The 19,292-nt window shown below is 47.1% G+C and overlaps 1 protein-coding gene across 8 annotated transcripts in view; it reads right to left on the bottom strand.

Annotated features, from left to right (window-relative positions):
• PSKH1 (protein serine kinase H1) overlaps positions 1-19,292 on the bottom strand; it is a 38,942-nt gene that overhangs the window by 7,833 nt on the left and 11,817 nt on the right. Inside the window, exon 4 of one of the 8 annotated variants that reach the window (XM_040571391.1) lies at positions 7,585-8,295. The exons of the other annotated variants lie outside the window; for them this stretch is intronic. Coding sequence (XP_040427325.1) covers positions 8,134-8,295 — 162 coding nt within the window. The 3' untranslated portion in view covers positions 7,585-8,133. Of the gene's footprint in view, positions 1-7,584; positions 8,296-19,292 lie in introns of those variants that run through there. 8 annotated transcript variants of the gene reach the window in all.

Below are 19,292 nucleotides of genomic sequence, written 5' to 3'. Positions count from 1 at the left end.
GTCTCAGAGCCACAGTGCTGCCGCCTACCTGCAGGCCGTCCTGTCCCGTCAGCAAAGATGAGCTCAAATTCTTGCTACGGGCAGGCTGCTTGGACCATCAGGGCACAGAAAGTCTGTTTTACAAGAGCCTGAAGCCGTCTGGCTTACTTACCTTAGCTAAAGTGGTCAAAGGGGATATACGATCACTGTCTCTAACTCTACATGGGAAGAGGGAGAAAATGATAGGAACTACTCAATAGAAAGGAAATACTGGTACATGAACAAAAAACTGTAAGTGTTCTTGAGCATACTCAGGACAGGAATTGAAAATACTTCTAATCATTAGAGCCATCGTGTTCTGGAAGGAAGCACAGCACTCTCTCATGGATTAGACACCACTTTTGTGTTTTGAAGCCACATACAAAATGCACTCCCGTCTACATTTCAAGAACTAAGTAAGTTAACAAAATGCCTTAAAATTCAAGCTTTTCTGTCTGCTGTTTTCAAATATAATTAGTTTGTCATGGCCTGCCATTGAATAACTTTTTTCTTACCATGTATTGTCAAGATGCATTTCATCAGCTAAGTAAAAAGCAGACACTATTATAATAGAATATGGACAATCTTTGATCAGAGACTAAAGGGTTAGATTATAAAGAGAATATATAAAATAGCAAAAAACCTTTCAAATGTGGAAAACAGCACAACAATAAGAGTTGCAACCGAACATACCAGTCTGCTTTACAGAACCATGTACGTTTTAAAGAGCACAGCCTTTATGCTATTGGTAACAGTAGAACCAAAAAGCCAAACCTGCCTCTGACGTGTGGAGGCATAAACCACGCATCAAGCCCATACCTTTCCTGCCAACTTTTGGATTAGAAGCTTCCTCTGCTAAATAAACAGCCAAGGGAATCAACTTACAGGTTACCTTTCATTGTAAATCTTTACTGGCATAATGAAAGGTAATCCAGGGTAGTGCTGGATGTAAATTGGTGAGTCAGAGTCAACATACAACATACCAGCTGCCTTCTAAATTCCAGATCTCCACTGCAGATCTGAGGAACCTCCCAGTCTGCTTGGGTTCCTTCTTCCATGGACTGGTGGAGTTCCTTGAAGCCCAGCAAGAAGAGGTTTTGCCTCCACTTTTACCAGGCTTGCCTTCAAAAACCATTTTAAGAACTGTTTTCTGTATTTTTATAAACTCATTTAAGGTATCAGTTATTCCTACAGTTAAAATCAGAGATTCACCATTACGTGCCTGCGACCCACTAACCTCCCATCACTTCCTTGCTTTTCTTCCTCCCAGCAGACGGAGCTCCCACAGTTCTGCTTCCTTCACAGAGGACTGGTTTTCCATTCTCCAAACAATGCAGTATGCTAACGAGTGATCTAAGCTTATACGTCTAGACAATTTACCCACTTAAACCTAAAGTGATATTAAATGCTGTTGATGGTTCTACTTTGTTTGCAATGATGATTTTTATTTTTTTTTGCACTCTTTAGTACCATCCTACCTTATTGTTAGCAGCAATTGAGATGACTTAGATATCTTGAAACAGCTTTTTTGTCCCACTCAAATGGAGAAAACAAATCCAGGATTCGCATGACTCCAGCCTTATTGTTTTTCCTGGGGAATTTCTTCACATCTATCTAAAATCTTTTACCCTTCTGAATATCGTTTATATCATAGAGATACAATCATTTCAGGATCTCCATCTTCTTTTTTTTTTTTCTTTTTTTTTATTTAAACGCATAGAGATTTAAGAGATGCACTCAAGTGAATAAATACTTGAGGACTGACACACACAGATACTTTTCTCCAAAATATATCTTCAGGACATCCAGGAAAGCGTTATTTCCTGATGTAGACGTTAGTAACTACACAGATCTGGAAGTTGCAGCAGCCTGAGAGTTATTTTGCTGCTCAGATGCATTCAGACGTCAGCAGTCTGGTGGCTGCCCGACACAGAGCAGGAGATTCTGGGCAGGGAAACGAGCCTCTAGCCCCCAGGGACAATATTACTCCAATCATTTCAAGTTGTATTAAAAGATGGCAAACTTGGTGATTTAGAATTTGAAGAACTCCATAAAGAACTTATCAGCCTGGCTCAAGACCTAGACACTGTGAATGCAATAACCAGCCTTTGCATTGCACCAGTCCAGTTAAATGAAGCCTAAAGAAGAATAAAGTCCAAGCAAAAGCAAATTGGATTTCTCATTATTCCAATTATTCCAGTTTCACCACAAATGTTGAATATGGAGTACTTGCAATTAGATTTTTCTTCTGGTCAGCAAACACAAATCAGTTTATTGATCTGTTTATGCAACTGGAGGTTTCATTTGCTGCACCGTGCACATCCTCGCTTTTATTTCACTGAAGCATTTTGTTTAAAAATAGGTAAGACTACATTCTACTGAAGCACTAAGTAGAATGAATTTAGCAATTTCCAGCCCCAGACCCTGGGGAAAATGTACCCACTTTCCAGAAACCTTGCACCAGCTGGCAAAACATCAGTTTTAACTTAGCAAAACCGCAGGAATCTGGCCGATTAATACTGAAAAGCAGCAGAAGTCTGCCTAAAAGCTGAGGAAGGTTGAGAGTGGCGTGTTTGGGGAACACAATGAAGGACATGGGTGCAGTGCATGAAGTGCACTTCCGAGGCAGAACTGAAGTGACAGAGCAGATTCCCACTCTGCTCCTCACCTTCCCCTGCTCGAGCACCCGTTCAACCCCAGGAGACGAGATGGCACAGGCGGCCAGCAGCAGGGCACCAGTGCACGAAGAGCAGCCCTGAGCCCATTTCTTACTGGGATCAGAAAGGTGAAGCAGCTTATGGTGCAGCCAGAGGAGACGCAGAGAGCGGCTTGAGAGGAAAATGCTCCACATCGGGGCTGTTATGCTCTGAGCAGAACCTCAGCTGTGCTTGCCGAACACCAGCAGCAGTCTCTGGCAGGTGAGCAGCTCTTCAAGCAACTGCACTGAGGTCCTCTGTCTGGAATACCCAGCGCAGCAGCCATCCCACAGCTCTCACTTCTCTTGAGACAAACCCTGGACGCAGACTACACAGCGGTTCAACACCAGAAGCTATTGGCCCTGACGTCAGAGGTCCACGTGTCCATTGGAAACTAACGGCTAACTCCAGAATTCAACAGAGTAGCTAAAAACATCATCCAGCAGAATTAAAAAAAAAAAAAAGCACTAAGTTTGAATAGCTCTCACTAACACAAATAACTAGGGTCCTGCAACAGTCAAAGGAAGCAACAGCACATCTTTACTCTCGTAAAGGCTCAGCTCAGCACAAAGCGGGACGTCTTGCCATCGCTCTGCTGTCCTTGCTCCAAGCACCAGGCAGTGCTGGAGGAGCTGCACCAGCTCGTGCTTATGGGACTACGGTTCTAAGGTGCTCTCCTCTCTGTTCACCTGGCAGGATCTGGACTGCAGGGCTTCTGAGATCAGAAGAGATCAGACGCAGCAAAGCCTAGTGCTACTGTAAGCTCTAAAGGAGACTTAAAACTCACACCCTACCCACTAACTGGCACAAACCTTCAGGTGTGGGGAGATCCCCAGAAGGCAGGGAAGGCTGCTGACTTTCTCTAGTGAGTACATTTGGAATGGAAAACCAGCAATTAATGAGTAACTCACAACTCTGAGAAGAGTTGTGCAGTCACCCTTTGCTCCCTTCTACCTTTTGTGCCAGGTTTTCCTATTCAACAACCAAGCCCAAGGGGTACGAAGCTTCTCAGGAGGACGTGAAGGAAGGCGTGCTGTAAGCACGTGTATGGACACCCCATGTCTAAGAGCTACAGTTATTGGCAAAATTCCCCTCTCCTCGGAGTGCTGCCCCCTTGCACCCCTCCAGTACTGTGTACCACAGGATGACATCGGTTCCCTCTAATAAATGCTCAGATTTCAAAGCCCTGTTGCACTTTCTCTGCCCGCTGGAGCAGTGAATGAAGCCTGAGATGGCAGCCAGGCAAGCTTCAGACAGACATTTCTTACAGGTGACCTGCTCGAGCCTGCCGACAGCGCTCTCCTCGCTAACGGCAATTCCTCTTTGGCAGCCCGAGAGCTCTCTTCAGCTCCGTGGGTGCAGCACTCAGCACACAAACCCCTATGCATGCACTCAAGCTCCTTGACATTTTCCCTAGAGACACAAAAGCAGCAGAGGGATGTTCTGGTTAGTCTTGTGCCGATACAAGAAAAGAAAAAAAAACAGGCATCCCATTTCCAAGCTTTGCTTTTAGTCTTAGGTATACGCTGCAGAAAGAAACGCACGTTCTTCTCCTGATTACAAAACCAGCCACACGCTGTTTTCAGCACAAGTGACTCTGGGGACACCATTATGGGGATGGCAAGGGACACAGAACCGCAAAGGCCTTGAATCTCTTTGCTAGCTGGTCTTTACAAAAAGAAGAGGCACAAGGCATGTTATCACAGCTCCAGAAGATCGCTCTAGTTAACTCAGAAGCGCTGCGTGCCCGATGCACGGGAAGGGTCTGACCAAGTGCTGGACCAGCCTCAAAGCACCATGGAGAGAGAAGCCCTCCAGCAGCACGCAAATTCCCACCGGGCTTACCTAAGGAAGACAGACGGCTACTTTCAGGTTTTACAAGACAGCGGATTTCCAGTAACGAGGCTGCCCTGACGGGGCACGGGCTGGGTACATCCACTGGGTCAGAGGCTGCCGGGCCCTCACTGCTGATAACCCGACGCTCCATGGCACAGACAGTGAGCACAAAGCAGGTAACAGCGATGCCGAGGCCATCCTGAACCACACACAGGGAAGTGCGGAGTGAGGGCTGGACACCATGGGCCCAGTCGGGCCCTAAGGAAGCCAAAGGAAGGGCTGGGACACAGGTGCCGAGGCAGCACACGGCAATACCCAAACAGCCTGCAAGCCGCAGCAACTTGTGCGAGCCCTGGTTTGGAAATCCTCTGCACTAAGGCCCGTGCTCAGGGAAAGCCCTCAGCAAAGCAGTAGAAAGAGAAGATAAAGCCAACTCAAATAGGATAATTAATAAGCACATACTGTAAAAGAGTGGTTGACCCTGCAGATACAGCCCCCGAATCAGGAGCTGACAGCGTGCTTTACCACTAGATGCTTCTATTTCTCATCCACATCTTGTTGCTGCGCCTTCCATCATGCCAGCAGAGATGTTTGTGCAGCCAAAGTAGGCCACATCATGGAGCTTCAATGCATTTTTTTTGCTAAGGTTTCAGCCACCGTTCCTTGATACGACTCACCAGGTGGCTGCAGAGGCAGCTCCATCAGCCCGAGTGAATGGCACAGTCCCGAGTCAGCAGCACTTCAGCCACTTATGAAGGAACCACCACAGTCTTACAGTTTTAACAACAGTAGAAACCCCTGCTGTGGAGAGCTGCAGCTTTCACCCCTCGGGGATGACAGCCGCTGCTCCCAGCCTGCACCAACATTTACTACAAAAATATCCAAACTTCCACGCTGCATAAAACGCGGGGCACAGCTCTGATCTGCAGCTTCAGCCCTGCCAGATAATAAAGCCGGGGGAAAGCAGCCTCATTCACAATGCCTTAAAGAGCTCTCAAGTGTGCTGTGTTTTATTCAATTCAGGCTCTGCGCCTAGATGAGGAGGAGGAGGAAAAGCAAGAGATCCTCGCACAAGCGTCACTCAGGCTAGGTGAACGCACGTAGTGCTGGGCCCTCCGTGATTAAATCCCCTCAACACCCCTGCTTATTATTCACATCCACACAAAAGCTATTGAAGCGCAGCCCGCGCTGGCACCGGAGAACAAGCACGCATTGTTCTGGGGTTCCAGCAGCCAGCCCACCTCTTCCTCTTCCAGATAAAGGGAGCATGAACCCAGCGTGTGCCGTACAGCGCTGCTAGCACACCTGAAATCAGATGCTGACCCGCATTACCAACACGAGTCTTCTCCAGGAGGGGGCGGAAGCCACGGCGGTGCAGGCAGAGCGGTGCCCACGCCAGCAGAGCCCAACTTGTGCTGGCTCCAGGCACCGGAGCAGCCCCGGCATTTCGTCTGCCTGCGAGGGAGAGCACGCCGCTGTCGAGCATCCCCCTGCACCAGGAGCAAGCTAACACAAAGACTGCTTTATGCTGGCTTTTTATTTATTTTTAGCTTAAGGGATGTGGCAAATATGCTTCTGATACTTTTTTTTTAATCAGAATTAGGATGTCTCTGGATTTCGGCCGTACATGGCCCCCGGACACACCAGCAGCCCTGCGAGGAGAGGCCGTGCAGATGCAGCGCGCTTCAGCAAGTTGCAGAGAAGCCCCAGGCAGGCAGAAACGTTGACTCCTCAGGAGTTTGCTCTGGTGGTTAGCTACCTGCATCAGGACGAGCCTTTCGTAGCCTGCAGACCCAACGTGGGTGCCGGGGTCACAGCAGCTGCTTTCCAGCCTGTGGATCACACACGGCCACAACACTGCTGGGAACCCTGCCAGCGTCCCTACAGGTGCTCCCACTCCGTGTTGGCGGTCCCCTTCCCAACAGTTGGGCCGCTAAAAACCATTAACAGGAAGGTAAGGTCTGAGCACTGATCGCCCCAGGTATCAGGAACACAAACACAACGGCTTCACTCTCAAAAGTGACCCAACCTAACACGTGCTGTACTGGAGGCAGGGCCCAACCATCACCTTCTATTATTTTACAGAGTAGCTACATTTTAAAATTCAGAGGTCTCTGGTGGTGGACAAGCGACAAGCTATTAGATTTTAAAAGTAAATAAAGATGCCCATGTATTCTTTGTGCTACACCTTTCATACGGTTGTGAGAAACTAAGTTGTGTTTTTGCAGTAGAGAACTAATTTTCTGTATTCCAAGGTAGTTGTGTAGCCATAATAAGGAGAAATGCTAAGTAGGTAAATGGACAGTAGAAGGCCTCACTGTTCCAAAATAAGGTGGAAGCTTGAGAAAAACAGGATGAGCAGTGTGGAACAGTAAAACAAAGATCACAGGTTCTCAAGACATAAGAAAGGGGAAAAAAAAGGAAAAAGGGAGGAATTATAAGGGTTGGAAAAAAAGAAAAATTGTACATATATGGTATAGAGGAGCGTCGAGTAGCTTGTGAACCTGTAGTACTCAGCTAATGAGGAAACAGGGGAGGTGATCAGGTGTCGGTTAATAGGGAATAAAAGGTTATGCTTTGTTTACTATAATGCGCTCCTAACTGGCAGGACGCCTGCCATTACAATCGCGAATAAAATAGCTTCACAGAAGATCCTGTCTGAAGAAAGTTATTTGAGATTTTTCTCACATGGTTCCTTCATGGAGCGGGCACAGCAGCTGCAAAAGCTGAGGAACAGGCAGCCACGGGGTGCTGGCAAGGACACGATGCCACCACCCAGAGGCGGGCAGGTTTTGGAGCATTCGTGTTAACACAGCTGCCTTGTCTGATTTAGGAGGTACCTGCACAACTGTAGAAACTGGAAGTGTCAACTCTGAAGGAGCAGGCTGGAGCCAGCAGCAGTGAGGTGTCATGTGCTGAACAGAAAGTTTCCTACTAAAAGATGTGATGTGTTAACGTGTGCCCAGGACAATGTCCCAAGCATTCTGCACTAATTTGTTGATGTGGGAAAGAGGAATAAAGGAAGGATGAAAGAGGAAAAAACAACGACCCTTTAATAATCCACAGCATTATAAGTATGCGCAGCCATCTGGTGCTGTGAACTTCTATAACCCAGCTTTTCAAATGGAAATAGCCAGCCGATTTTCCCTGTACAAGCCCAGAGTGCTCAGCTACAATCACGCAGAAGAATTACAGCGGCTACAAAAACAATAAGCACAAAGCTCTTCCCTGCAGCCAGGGACCGCTCCAACTGTAACGCAGTTGCTTTGCCTAGGAGATAACTGGCGTTAAGATGGGTTGATGCCACGTTTTAGCTAGCATCACTTCACATCCAGCTCTTACGGCCAGCAAGTCGTAGCTGCACACAGAGGACTCTTTAATCACCACGGTGGCTGAGAAGTTTTGCACTGAGAAAGCTCGGGGTCAACAGAGCTGGACTCGGAAGAATACAGGTGGAAGGACTGAATCCCCGAGCACAGACTGTCCTCAAAGTGTGGCGATCGATAATCCCATGTCCGACCACAGGCCAGGAGGAAGCTGAACACACAGCAGTCCCTCCTGGGCATCTTGCTGTTTGAGACCTTTAGCAAAGCAGACGATGACACGGGTGCACTACAAACCAGCACGACCTAAGGTCAGGGCAGAGGCAGACAGGGGCAGAACTCCAGCAGCGTCCCTCTGGATTAAACTCAAGGCTAGGCTCAGAAAAAGCCTCACAAAATCCATTAAGTGTCCATTTCTGCACCTGTAAAGGCAAAGGTGGGAGCGGCTGCGTAGGAACCCGCTGTGAAAGGCACGAGGGTGATGGTGGGTGCCACTCTGAACACGAGCAGGCTGTTCGCTCTCGTTGACACGGAGCACAGGCTGGGTGAGGTTAGAGGGATGGCCATCACGCCAAGGGAAGTTGTTATAATGCTGCTCTAGTAGTAGACCATAATTACTTGGAAGTAGTTATGAGGATTATAGAGCCACACAGCACACCCAAACAGTTTAACAAGGGGCAACAGGAAAAAGCTGCACCTTGGCAGGTTCATGTCATGAAAAAACAGAACAACAAAAAAAACTGGTGCAGCCCTGGAAAGGTCACCAGGGAGGTGGGGATCTCCATCCTTGAAGCCTTACAAGGGGGCAGGAAGAAAGTCACAGCCAACCCACCTGAAGCTGAATGGGATAACAGACCTCTGAAGACCCCTCAGAACTAAGGTTTCTGTGACTCCAGGGCATCTGTACCCCATACACTTCTCCCTGTCCCCTGCCTGCACCAGCACCTGATAGGTGCATAGATGCACCGCACAGCCCAGCTCCATCCCACACATTTAACAGGGTCAAGTGTATTTTTTTTCCGGACTGCTTGTGACACATGCTAATCAATTCTGTGGATCAATTTAGACTGAAATTTAACTGCCTTCCCTGCAGCAAGAAGTTTAGTTCTGTCCCCTACTGAGCCCGTCTCAGGAACTCTTGTTTCAAGTTTCCTCCACGTCTCTCTCTCAAGTTTCCTCAAGTTTCGCTGAAATTTACCTTAGTAAATTCTGGGAGACGGAAAGACAGCACAGTTGCACAAGCTTTGCTTCCTTGGGAAATCAGGGTTAAAAACCAAGGCTGCAGTGGATGTCCAGGGATCATCCAATCCCTCCCACAGTCCCCCAAGGATCGACTGCAGATGCATCACTGCTGCCTAACTCATTCTTCAAGACAGCTTCAGCAATCCTCCCGTTTTTTTTTTTTGTTTGTTTGTTTTTGTTTTTTTTTTTTAAGATGAGACAGTAGTAAAGTGTTTTAAAATGTCTAACGTGAACCTATCCAAATACAGTTTAAAGCTCTTGTTTACCATAACCTGGAAAAGAGATTATTCCTTTTCCTCTTTGAAGCACCCTTTGCATATTTGCAAACAGCTATCGCATCACCTTCTCTAGGCCAAACAGCCAGTAGCTTTCCAATTTTCCAGAGACTCTGGTTTTCTGATGCCCAATTGTTTTTGTTGATCTTCTGTAAAGTCCCTCCCCTTGGCCTGCAGGCTTTTTGCTTTGAAGTACGCTGCCCTGAGGTGTCAGAGCTTCAGCCTGGCATGCTGCATCAGACACCCAATGCAGCAGGACCATACCACACACAGCTTTTCTCTTCAGACACCCCAGCATCTCTTTTCCCACCAGTTTGACACTGCTGTCTCACGTTAACAGCTTGTGATCTGTTCTGACCTCCTTTTTGGAGAAGTCAACACCTCCAATCTTCTGTCCTTCACTTATTTCGGGGCACTAGCGTGCTCTTATTTTTTAAAAAATTCACATCTGCTATTGCCATCTGGAATTCAGTGCACTCCACAGCCCCTCCAATGCAATGGCCAGCCGCAAATACAATGAACACAGCCTCTCCTCCCTCAGATGGGCTGAAGCCCCACACGCCATGGGACCTTAGGCAGTGTCCTAGAGAACTGCGCTCCCTACATATTCTTTAAGTAGCGATGGCTCGTCAGCATGGGTTTTATTGGACAGGTTTGGGGGAATAAAGACATTGCTCAGCACAAAGGGCGGATGAGGACACGATCTGTAGCAGGCAGTGGAGAAGCCCAGCTTTTCCTAGCGCCAGAACCCCTCTTCCCACTGTAACCCCAATCCGTCGGCACAGAAGAGATGGGCGAGGAGGGGGCTCCCTGCTGCCAGAATACAAGAAACACTTCAATCCTGCCTCTCCCTCACCCCGAGACAGGGTTAATTCACCATCTCAGCTCAAGTGGTTAGTGCACGTACTCATATGGCTTACCCATACGACTGCTGTGGAGCTGCATGTGCCTGGCACGCATTCAGCACACACAGAATATTGCTAGGCTTTCAAAGCAAGACTATCAAGGGCTATCGTGCATTTCCAAACAGTGATTATTTTTTTTTTAATAGATTATTGAACAATTTCATGAACCAACTAAAAAAATCCCAATGCCAGATCCATCCTTGCCAAGTCCCTGTGCCAAACGATGGAGGTATGGGAACTTCTACCGCTTTTGGACAACGAATATTCCATGAAATTTTACATTCTCATCCAAGAGCCAAGCTCGTTTCCTAGTTTTTCAAAAGAAGCCTCTCAAGCAAGAAGACCGGCACTAAGAACTCCAAGAGCTCGTAAAGTTAAAAGCAAATGAAAAAGACGGAGAAAAGTCAGAAAGAACAGAAAGTGGTAAAACTAATTCCAGACCTTTCTATCATCTGATATAACAGTATAGGAACGCTTCTGAGTCATCAGTGAGAAGCCTTCCGTGTGTCAGAGCTACATACCACTGACTCAAAGTGATCAGACTGCAAGAATCCCTATAAAATTATCCTTCAGACAGAGCGGGATCACCGGTAGGAAGCATGCAAACCCCTGCCTTGTCAGACAGCTCAGTTCTACCTTTCCTTACCCAGAAAATCAAACTCTTCAGTTAATTACTGCGAGTTCCTGCAATGCTGGGTGCGTGCCGTGCTGATGGCACCTCATGAGCTGCGGACACGCGGCCAGGATCCGTTGGCACCACGGGGACAGCGGGCGTCTCCGAGCGCCCTACCTCTGAGACTGGTCTGCGAGGCTCCCATCTCACCAATCAACGCTAATCTGGTGCATTAGTGAAAGCTCAGTTTTCAGGAAAATCCATAAAAGCATCCACTTAAGTAACAAATGAACTGGAAAACACGCCCGGCATTTCTGTCTCCGCGCTCTCGGGGCAACAGGAGGGCAAATCAGCAGGCTGGTGAGAGTGGAGAAGAGACCAGAGGAACCAGCCTTGAAGCTCATACTCCAAACCACCAAAGTTTTCCCCAGACGTGCTGCTGCTGGCCTGAGCTACCCTCTCCAGCTCAAAACAACCCAGTTCCCTGGTGTCTACCAGCCTGAAAGCTTCGGTTGCAATCTTTTCAGATTACGGGATTTCAGGGATTAGGTAAAGAGGCTGCCAAGAAAAAACAAGAAACTCCAACTCGGTACCAACGTGAGCTTCCCAAAACAGTTTTAGCAGCTGAAAAAAATCTCTGAAGATCTCTCTGACCTGCCTGAAGTCAAAGTCTTGACTTCCTACCCATGCCGCCCAAGCCCTCCTTTGTCTCACCCTGAGTAGAGCACGTGGCTCCTGCTGCAGAAGTCCCACCTTCTGGTCACGGCAAGTTTGAGACACCTTTCGACATCGAATTGCTCCAAATATATCAGGACCAACTAGTCTCTCTAAGGCAGGGTCAACTGCAGGCCACAAAGTGATTTGCAACAAGTTGTGTGCTTACAGACCTTCTTTGCAGCCCCCAGTTTTGATTAAAGTTAGCCTTTAACCTGCAGCAGCAGGGACGGCAGCTGGAGCTTCTACCAAACCCCAGCTCTTCGAAGCCTCAGACTCTGGGCTCGGCGAGGAGATGCTGTAGTTTTTTCCCTCCAGAGTGCAAGCCATTAACAGCAACCACCTGGAAAACCTTTAGAAGCGTTTTGCAGACACAGTCAGGGCTCCCTCTGCCTGCGGGGGCACACTGCTCTACAAGCTCTTCTGATCTTCTGGAGCCCACAGCACCCCGAGGTTCTCGGCAGACCAGGGCTAGCAAGCCCAGCTGCAGCAGGTCAAGAATTTATCTCCATCCCCTCACCCTACAGCTTGCTAGAAGCTCTCGTGTGTGCCACGGCAGTGGCAGACCAAGTGCTGGCACCCTGCTCAAGGGCTGCACATAGCTCGAGCCCTACACAGGCTGACCTCCGCACCGCTTCGCCCAGCACAGGCTCCCAGCCAGGGGCTACCAAAACCCAAGGGCCACCCGCTCCTCCCTATTGCTGGCGAGGACAGGTTATAGCAGGGATGACCTCTCAAAGCCCGCAGACCTGCAGGAAGCAGTTACTCTCCCTCCTACCATTTCATAGGAAAACAACTTCTCGACCCCACTGGAGGAGGCAGCAGGAGAAGGCAGCCCGGTGCTGTCAGTCCCCACATCCTCACGGGGTAAGGAGCTTCTCGTGGATGCAGCTCTTTCCCCTGTAGGATTAACGTCAGCTCTCGCTCAATGAATTTTGGTCCTGAGCAAACAGGCATGCAGCGGCACGTCTTGTCACTTACGATGTACCTCCACTAAGGTATTGGAAAAACGACACATCCGAGCCACAGTAAGAAAGCAAAGGAATGAAATCAAAGGAAAAAGGACCCAGTGACAAAAGGAACTGCCCAGTCCAGTCTCAGGGTCCTGTAAAGGAGTCACACGAGACCACTGGCAGCACTTGACAGTTTAAATCCTTTCTGTTAATAGTTTGTATTCTACAGAGGCAGCTTAATATTCTTTTTCTACCCTACCAATGTCCCTTTATCCCTACATCCCTAATTCCCCAGAAATACCACACTGCCATTAACAGGATTTTACAGTGCCCAGAAATGCACAAATAAAAATACACTGAACTGCTGCGACTAATGGCAAGCCCAGTCAAATCACCTGCCTCCGATGCAGAAAATTCACCAGCCTGATGGCACACACACAACTATGAAATATAAAATCTTAACAGGGTGTCGCAGACCAGCCGTATGGAAATGCAGGATAGAGCACTCCCCTCCTTGCTTTCTCTGCCTTAGGATTTTGAGTTCTCTTTACAGAGAAGAGTTGCAACATATGCTGAAGTACATAGTAAAAAGGCAGTAAGAATGATTTTTTATGAAGTTCCTTGTGACACACCAATTCCATTGGAGGAGACAAATTTCAAAACCTCAACAAGCAGCCGACGTGAAGGGAAATTGATTTTTTTTAAATGCATACATTGGTTGTAAGCCTGCACAATGCCCTTTTAGTGGAGGTGTTTCTTTACCTGCAAATAAAGTGTTTTCCAATACAGCATGCTAAAGTTTTGCAAGAATATGGTCACTGATGTATGCTGGGCAGGAGGCTGAAGGATTTTCCAGGTTTTAATTGAGCTGGTAACATTTTGGAGAGCCTAAGATATCTGCTCCTGCAGTTGAAGAGATCTGGACAAACACTTCAGATATGTATGGAGCAACACAAATGCACCTGTACTCCCACCCACCGAGCAGGTGCATTAGAAGAAAAGAAAGAGCAGAAGCTACGAGAAGTACATTTGTGTGGCTGGCCTTGGTGTTTTGTGCCAGGCTAGGAGAGGCACACTTTCATCCTGTTCAAGTGTTTCAGCTCTTCAAAGCAGAGCATAGTGCCCTTTTCAACAGAGCCATCCAACTGCATCTTGCCACCACTCTTGTTGCTCTACTTAAAAATCACCATGGTCTCACAGCTCTATGAAATGCAAAAGGACATTCCTCTGTAAATTGATATTTTCTTCTTTTTCCAAGCAAAAGACTTATAAAAAAGACTTATAAAAAAACAATTCTTCCTTACAAGGGAAGAAATCCATAGTTTTTAGAAAAACGCATGCATTTCTGCAGGACTATTGTCAAACACTTTCACTGTCTGACGGGGCTCATGGGAAAAAAGATACTGCAGCTGATACAAGAAAAAAGCATTTTAACCCCTGAGGAAGCTAAAACGTAGGCCAAGAGACTCGTATGATCATGCAAATTAGTACTACAAGTGTGCCCTGTGCCTGTTTTCCTTGTTATGCTACATTTCAACAGCTTGGGAACAACACTACATTTCCAGGGAGAGGAGTGAAAAACTGGCCACCCTGCTGGTTTAAAAATATCCTTTCTTCTGGCAGGAACAGCGGAGGACAACAGATGACGACTGTGCCTTGCACGAGCTTCTCGTGGGTTTAAAAACTGGCTGGCATAGCTGGGGAGGGCGATCCCTCAGTCGGTGCCACCAGCTGGGGTCCCCATGAGCTGCCCCACTGCACCCCAAATGTCCCAGGCACTGTGCCAAGGGAGAACCTGCAGAAGGATGAATTGGCTTTGCAACAAGCTCCTCATCGAGGAAAGGGCAGCACAGGATAACATGCAAAGGTAAGTCTTCAATAAATGGGAGGCTGACACTGGCTTTCCTGGCCTCTTGTAGAGGTATGACAGAGTACCAATGGGAACAACGGAGGGCAGTGGTGCTTCTCTGTTCCTGGCAAGTTAAAGTTTACCTTGAATGTTTTCCAGAAGGCATACCTGTCCAAACTTGGTGAAGCCAGGCTGTCTTACTGCTCCTCTTGGGCAGGAGATAGACAACGAAGATTATCAGCAGGGGGAGTTCTCCGCTGTTAGGCGGCTGGTACCCTGTAACCCATTTACTTAGCATCTAATGCATTACACTAAGCTTTAAAATGGGTATCAAAGCTGTAGTTATGATTCACAGGAAAAAACTTCGAGAAACTTATGGGGCAAACAAAGCATAAAATGGAAAATAAAGCTGATGTTATGAAACTTGATTTTTTTTTAACCTTACTATTTCTAAAGCAGTTTTACTTTTTATTATCAAAAAGGCTGAATTCCTTTTTAATTGCACAGGTACATGTAAATCAACTCAGATCTAAATGACCAGAAGTGCAAAAATGCACATGCAGTTCCAGGCCTGGTAGCCAGACAGTCAGAGGTCACACGTTCTGCAGCATTAATGCAAAACTTACCATTCTTTAAATAGCCACACCCCAGATTTAAGGATGTTTATCCTGTACTGGCTGAAATCTAACACAAGGCAACAAAGATTGTGGAGAGATGTTTTCCATGATATACAACTATAATTTTATCTTCTCCCACAGGAAATTAGTTTCTGCATTAAAATACAAGTATGCAAAATAAAGGGTGTTTTTTTGTTGTTGTTTTTTTGTTGTTGTTGTTATGGATCTCTGCCACTAAGCCTTTCTGCCAGTTTGTCACTTGTTAGAAAAATCCAGCCGTAGTCCTCATAAAAAAAAAAATACTGGTCTGTTCCTTTGGAGAGGGACAGGTGATAACTGCAACCAGCTCTAGAGTGTGCCAGAAAAAGCCTGTGTTCAAGCTCTACCCCCATGCTCTCAGAAAGTTCAATAAATGCAGGAAATGAATTTTAAAAGTTGACAAGACTGTTAGCTGACTCCTCCATCATGTGCCACTAGGGATTTGGGGGTTTACAAGTCCTCCACCATCTTTTAACCAGCCTCCACAGTGCAGTCAGTTACAAGAATACTTTGGAAATACTCCACAGATTTCCCAACACACTTGGTGTTGCAAAGTCATCAGCTGCGTTGAAATTGCTTTTCGTTCTTACCTTGCTATCTGTCAGGTAGAGGCTAACAGCACAGGCTCTGTTTGCTAATGCACTGCCAGCGCTCTTCATTCTCGCTGTTTCTGATGGTATCTGCAGATACCGAAAACTATTCTGGGAGAGATCACTTCTTTCCTTTACTTAAGTGAACCGAGTTAGTTATTACAGGGACACCACACACTTCCACTCATCTTTTACTAAGGTAACATGGTTATCGTGCAATTCACTGCATTCTTCCAGCCTGAGTCTATCCATAGCAATACCTGCAGAGTTTACTCAATACCTGCATTTAACTTGGCACTTTCAACTCCAAGCTAGGGCAGATGATCATTAAGGTGCTGAATGCTCTTGAACAGAAAAATGAAATGCTATGCACATAAAAATTCTGCACATTAAATCTAGCATTTGGTTCTGCTCCGAAGATATTTGTGCTGCGTATCTTGCTACCATTAAAATTTTCGTATGTGCCTCTGTTGCTTTTGACCAAGATTTTGAGGAGCTGCTGATATACAGGAGGGCAGAATAACCTCAGATAGCTGAAAAAGACAGGCTGGGACCTGACTGCTTCTGCCAGTACCATCGGGGCAGTTACAGAGGATGACACCACACCAGGGATCTCAGATGCTCAGTGGAAGGGCAAGCAGTGACTGCGAAGCTGCAAGCAGGTAAATTCTGACTGGCTGCAAGGAAAAGCATGTTTCACACAAAACTGGGGCCGGAAACTTTTGCAGTGACATCACTGCAACATAAAAAATTATGACACGCTTTCAGGATTTTTATGTGCATCTTAGTTTCTTTACTTGCCCATATTACAACCACTTGAAACTCATGGATACGAACAAGACTCCAGCCTCGTTGATTTTCCTAGGAAGCTGCCAGCCACATCAGGGACAGACCAAGAGACCACAGCGCGCCCTTTCAGCATGATGGTCCTTGCTACCACACAAGCAGCCACAGACTGGGTGAACCTAGGGTACAAAGGAGCCTAGCTGGAAAGTGAAGGTAACCCAGATAAACAGAAGGAAAAAAAAAAGTGAAAAATGTGTGTGGATGCAGACAAGGAAAAGACTTAAAGATGGCCAGAGGGTCTGCTGTGTAGGTAGGCAGAAAAGGCTAGTTTCCAAAATGAAGAATGAGCAAGCCTTAATTACTAAGACCTACAAGAACAACCAGCTTGAAGGCAACAACAAGCAGTACAACAGTATCGCCCAAGTGAGGCGGATGGATTGCAGTGTGCAAGGGAGGAAAGACTGCAGCTCGTCAGCTTAACTGACGGCTAGACAGTCACGAGGTGTCAGAATTCAATGTCATTCTAAGCCTGGACTAGAGAAATTTATAGAAACACCACTTTGACAAGATGCATACTATACTTTGCAAAGCCTCTTGCTGGGAGTGATCCCCAGGTTACCACCACTCAAATGCAACTGGAGGGGGAAAGATTGGAGAAAGCTAAAGGCAGGCAAAAAGGAATCAACTCTGGAAGGATGTAAAAGACATGGGGAGCACAGGACGAAGGATGGCTGAAGTCAGGTGATGATCAGAACAGGTAAACTGACCAGATCTGATAAACTACACTTCACTCAATGCCATGCTCTCCCAACTCATTTTTTTTTTAGCCAGAATCCTCTACATGGCAGAGATCCCATGACAGACTGTTGTTCTTCAACCATACCGAGCTGGTACGAACTGCTGCTCTTCCTGCCCAGCAAAGCACTACGAACAGCACGCGTGCCACTGCTGCACCGTGCTGTTACAGCACAACCAGAACCCCAGTGTGCTGATTTGGGGCTGTATCTCCTAGGTATCACGCCCTTCTTGCTCCTCCCTATTACTGCAACACCAGGTCTACAAGAGAAAAAGAGCCTTTATTTAGATAGAGACAAGAAGTGTGATGTCCCCTCCACCCTTCTAGACCCGAGTGGATGCTGGCAGGCAGCAAACCTTGCCTAGCTAGTGCTGAAGCTGATGTCAAATATGCTTTCATGGTTCAATCCAGAATCAATATACGTTACCTCCATGAACCCACGTCACCACTACCAAGTTCCGAATCTCCTGTGAAACAGAGATCTTCCCAGATTTTGCGTACTGCAACATAGCGGGAAGACAAACACCACATTTTTCTGTAAGAGTCTGAGCTTTCTTCTCTCCGAATCATTTGTACCCTCAGATATAACTTTCAGGTCTAGCAGCTCTCCAAGACTGCCCACCAACACACAGACCAGGCAGAGCAAGCTGGAAGCCAGGGAAGCATTTCTCACCTGCAGAATACAGTGATTTAAGCCCATGCCATCACTATGACTCACAAGCCATCAGCAGCAGATGGAGGGGGAAGACGTCAGCAGGCTGCTTTCAAGACTTCAAAAAAACAAGTAGCAATGTGAACTGGTAGCTTCCATTCATCAGGAGAGCTTAACACAGTCCAGAAGCTGATGCAATAACGATAGTTTAGAGAGATTTCCTTCAGTTTTGTTTTCAGCTGTAGTATACAACGTTTCAGAAGCTATGCAGTGGTGGACAGCTGTCTTTCTTCCCCTGGAGAATGAGGGACCTTGAGAATTTGATCCCATGTACTTTTAATTATCCTGAATCAAGAAAGGGCACTGTCACTCAAAGTATTAACAAAACATGAACCAACTCAGGACACCAAGAACTTAATCCCAGCACCAACAACCAGGTAGATAGACCCTGAACAAGCACTTGAGCCCTGCTCCACCAAGCGCTGAATCTGACCCAGACACTTCACGGGTGGCACAGCATTTACTGCAGCTGTGGCAAGAAGCCCAGGTGACCACACAGGGTCTTCAAGGGTAACATCAGCACCGCTCCTACCCAGGTCACCAGGGCTCTGGCAGACATGTTGCAACCACCCCTTAAAGCTCTTCCTCCACAAGCTGATGTACGCACAGCTGGAGAGCCATCTCCCTGCAGGCTACCCAAACATCACAGCCCAATGTTCCTGCAGTGGAGGCCATGCAGAAGCCTCCACAAAGCACCCTCCTTGATGCTCACCTTCCACTTGTGAACCAGTTTCCTGCTCAGTCATCCCGTAGGAGTTGATGGCTCAACTGCTCAGCTCCTCTGAGACAAGACTGGCGTGGTCCCGCGCCACAGCTCAGTGCCCTCCAGGCAAAGCAGAGGGGATCCAGCTGCCCCTCGGTGTTTACAGAGGGCACGGAAATATACGGGAGTCTCAAGGATGGTGAAGGAGGAGCTTGCATGGTGTCTGAACCATTCACAGCTCTAGGGCACCAACCTAAAGGCGACACTGGTTTGAATACTGATGTCCAAAGAGACCCTCCAATGCAAAGGGGGAGGCATTTGTCATGAACAGCAGTGACAGCAGAGAAAAAACAGCACGCTTTATCGACACCAGCAACCAGATCGCCACCGAAGGACGTTAGGGGCAGTCAGAGGAATGATGTCCCCTGAAGAAACCAACTGTAACTCGGGTATTTTGACCACATGAAGTCATGGCTACACCACCTCAGCCTTACTGAGGAGTGTAGGCTACACTACAGTCCCTAATCTTGTTAAAGGACATTCCTTTTTGTTGGTAAAAAGTTATCCTCAGTTCTGTGGTCTTTTTTACCTAAAATACCAGCAGCATGATGTAACTGCTGACGCA

This window comes from Cygnus olor, chromosome 12, assembly GCF_009769625.2.
Source record: "Cygnus olor isolate bCygOlo1 chromosome 12, bCygOlo1.pri.v2, whole genome shotgun sequence".
NCBI lineage: Eukaryota > Metazoa > Chordata > Aves > Anseriformes > Anatidae > Cygnus > Cygnus olor.
This window is presented reverse-complemented; position numbering and strand designations above follow the sequence as displayed.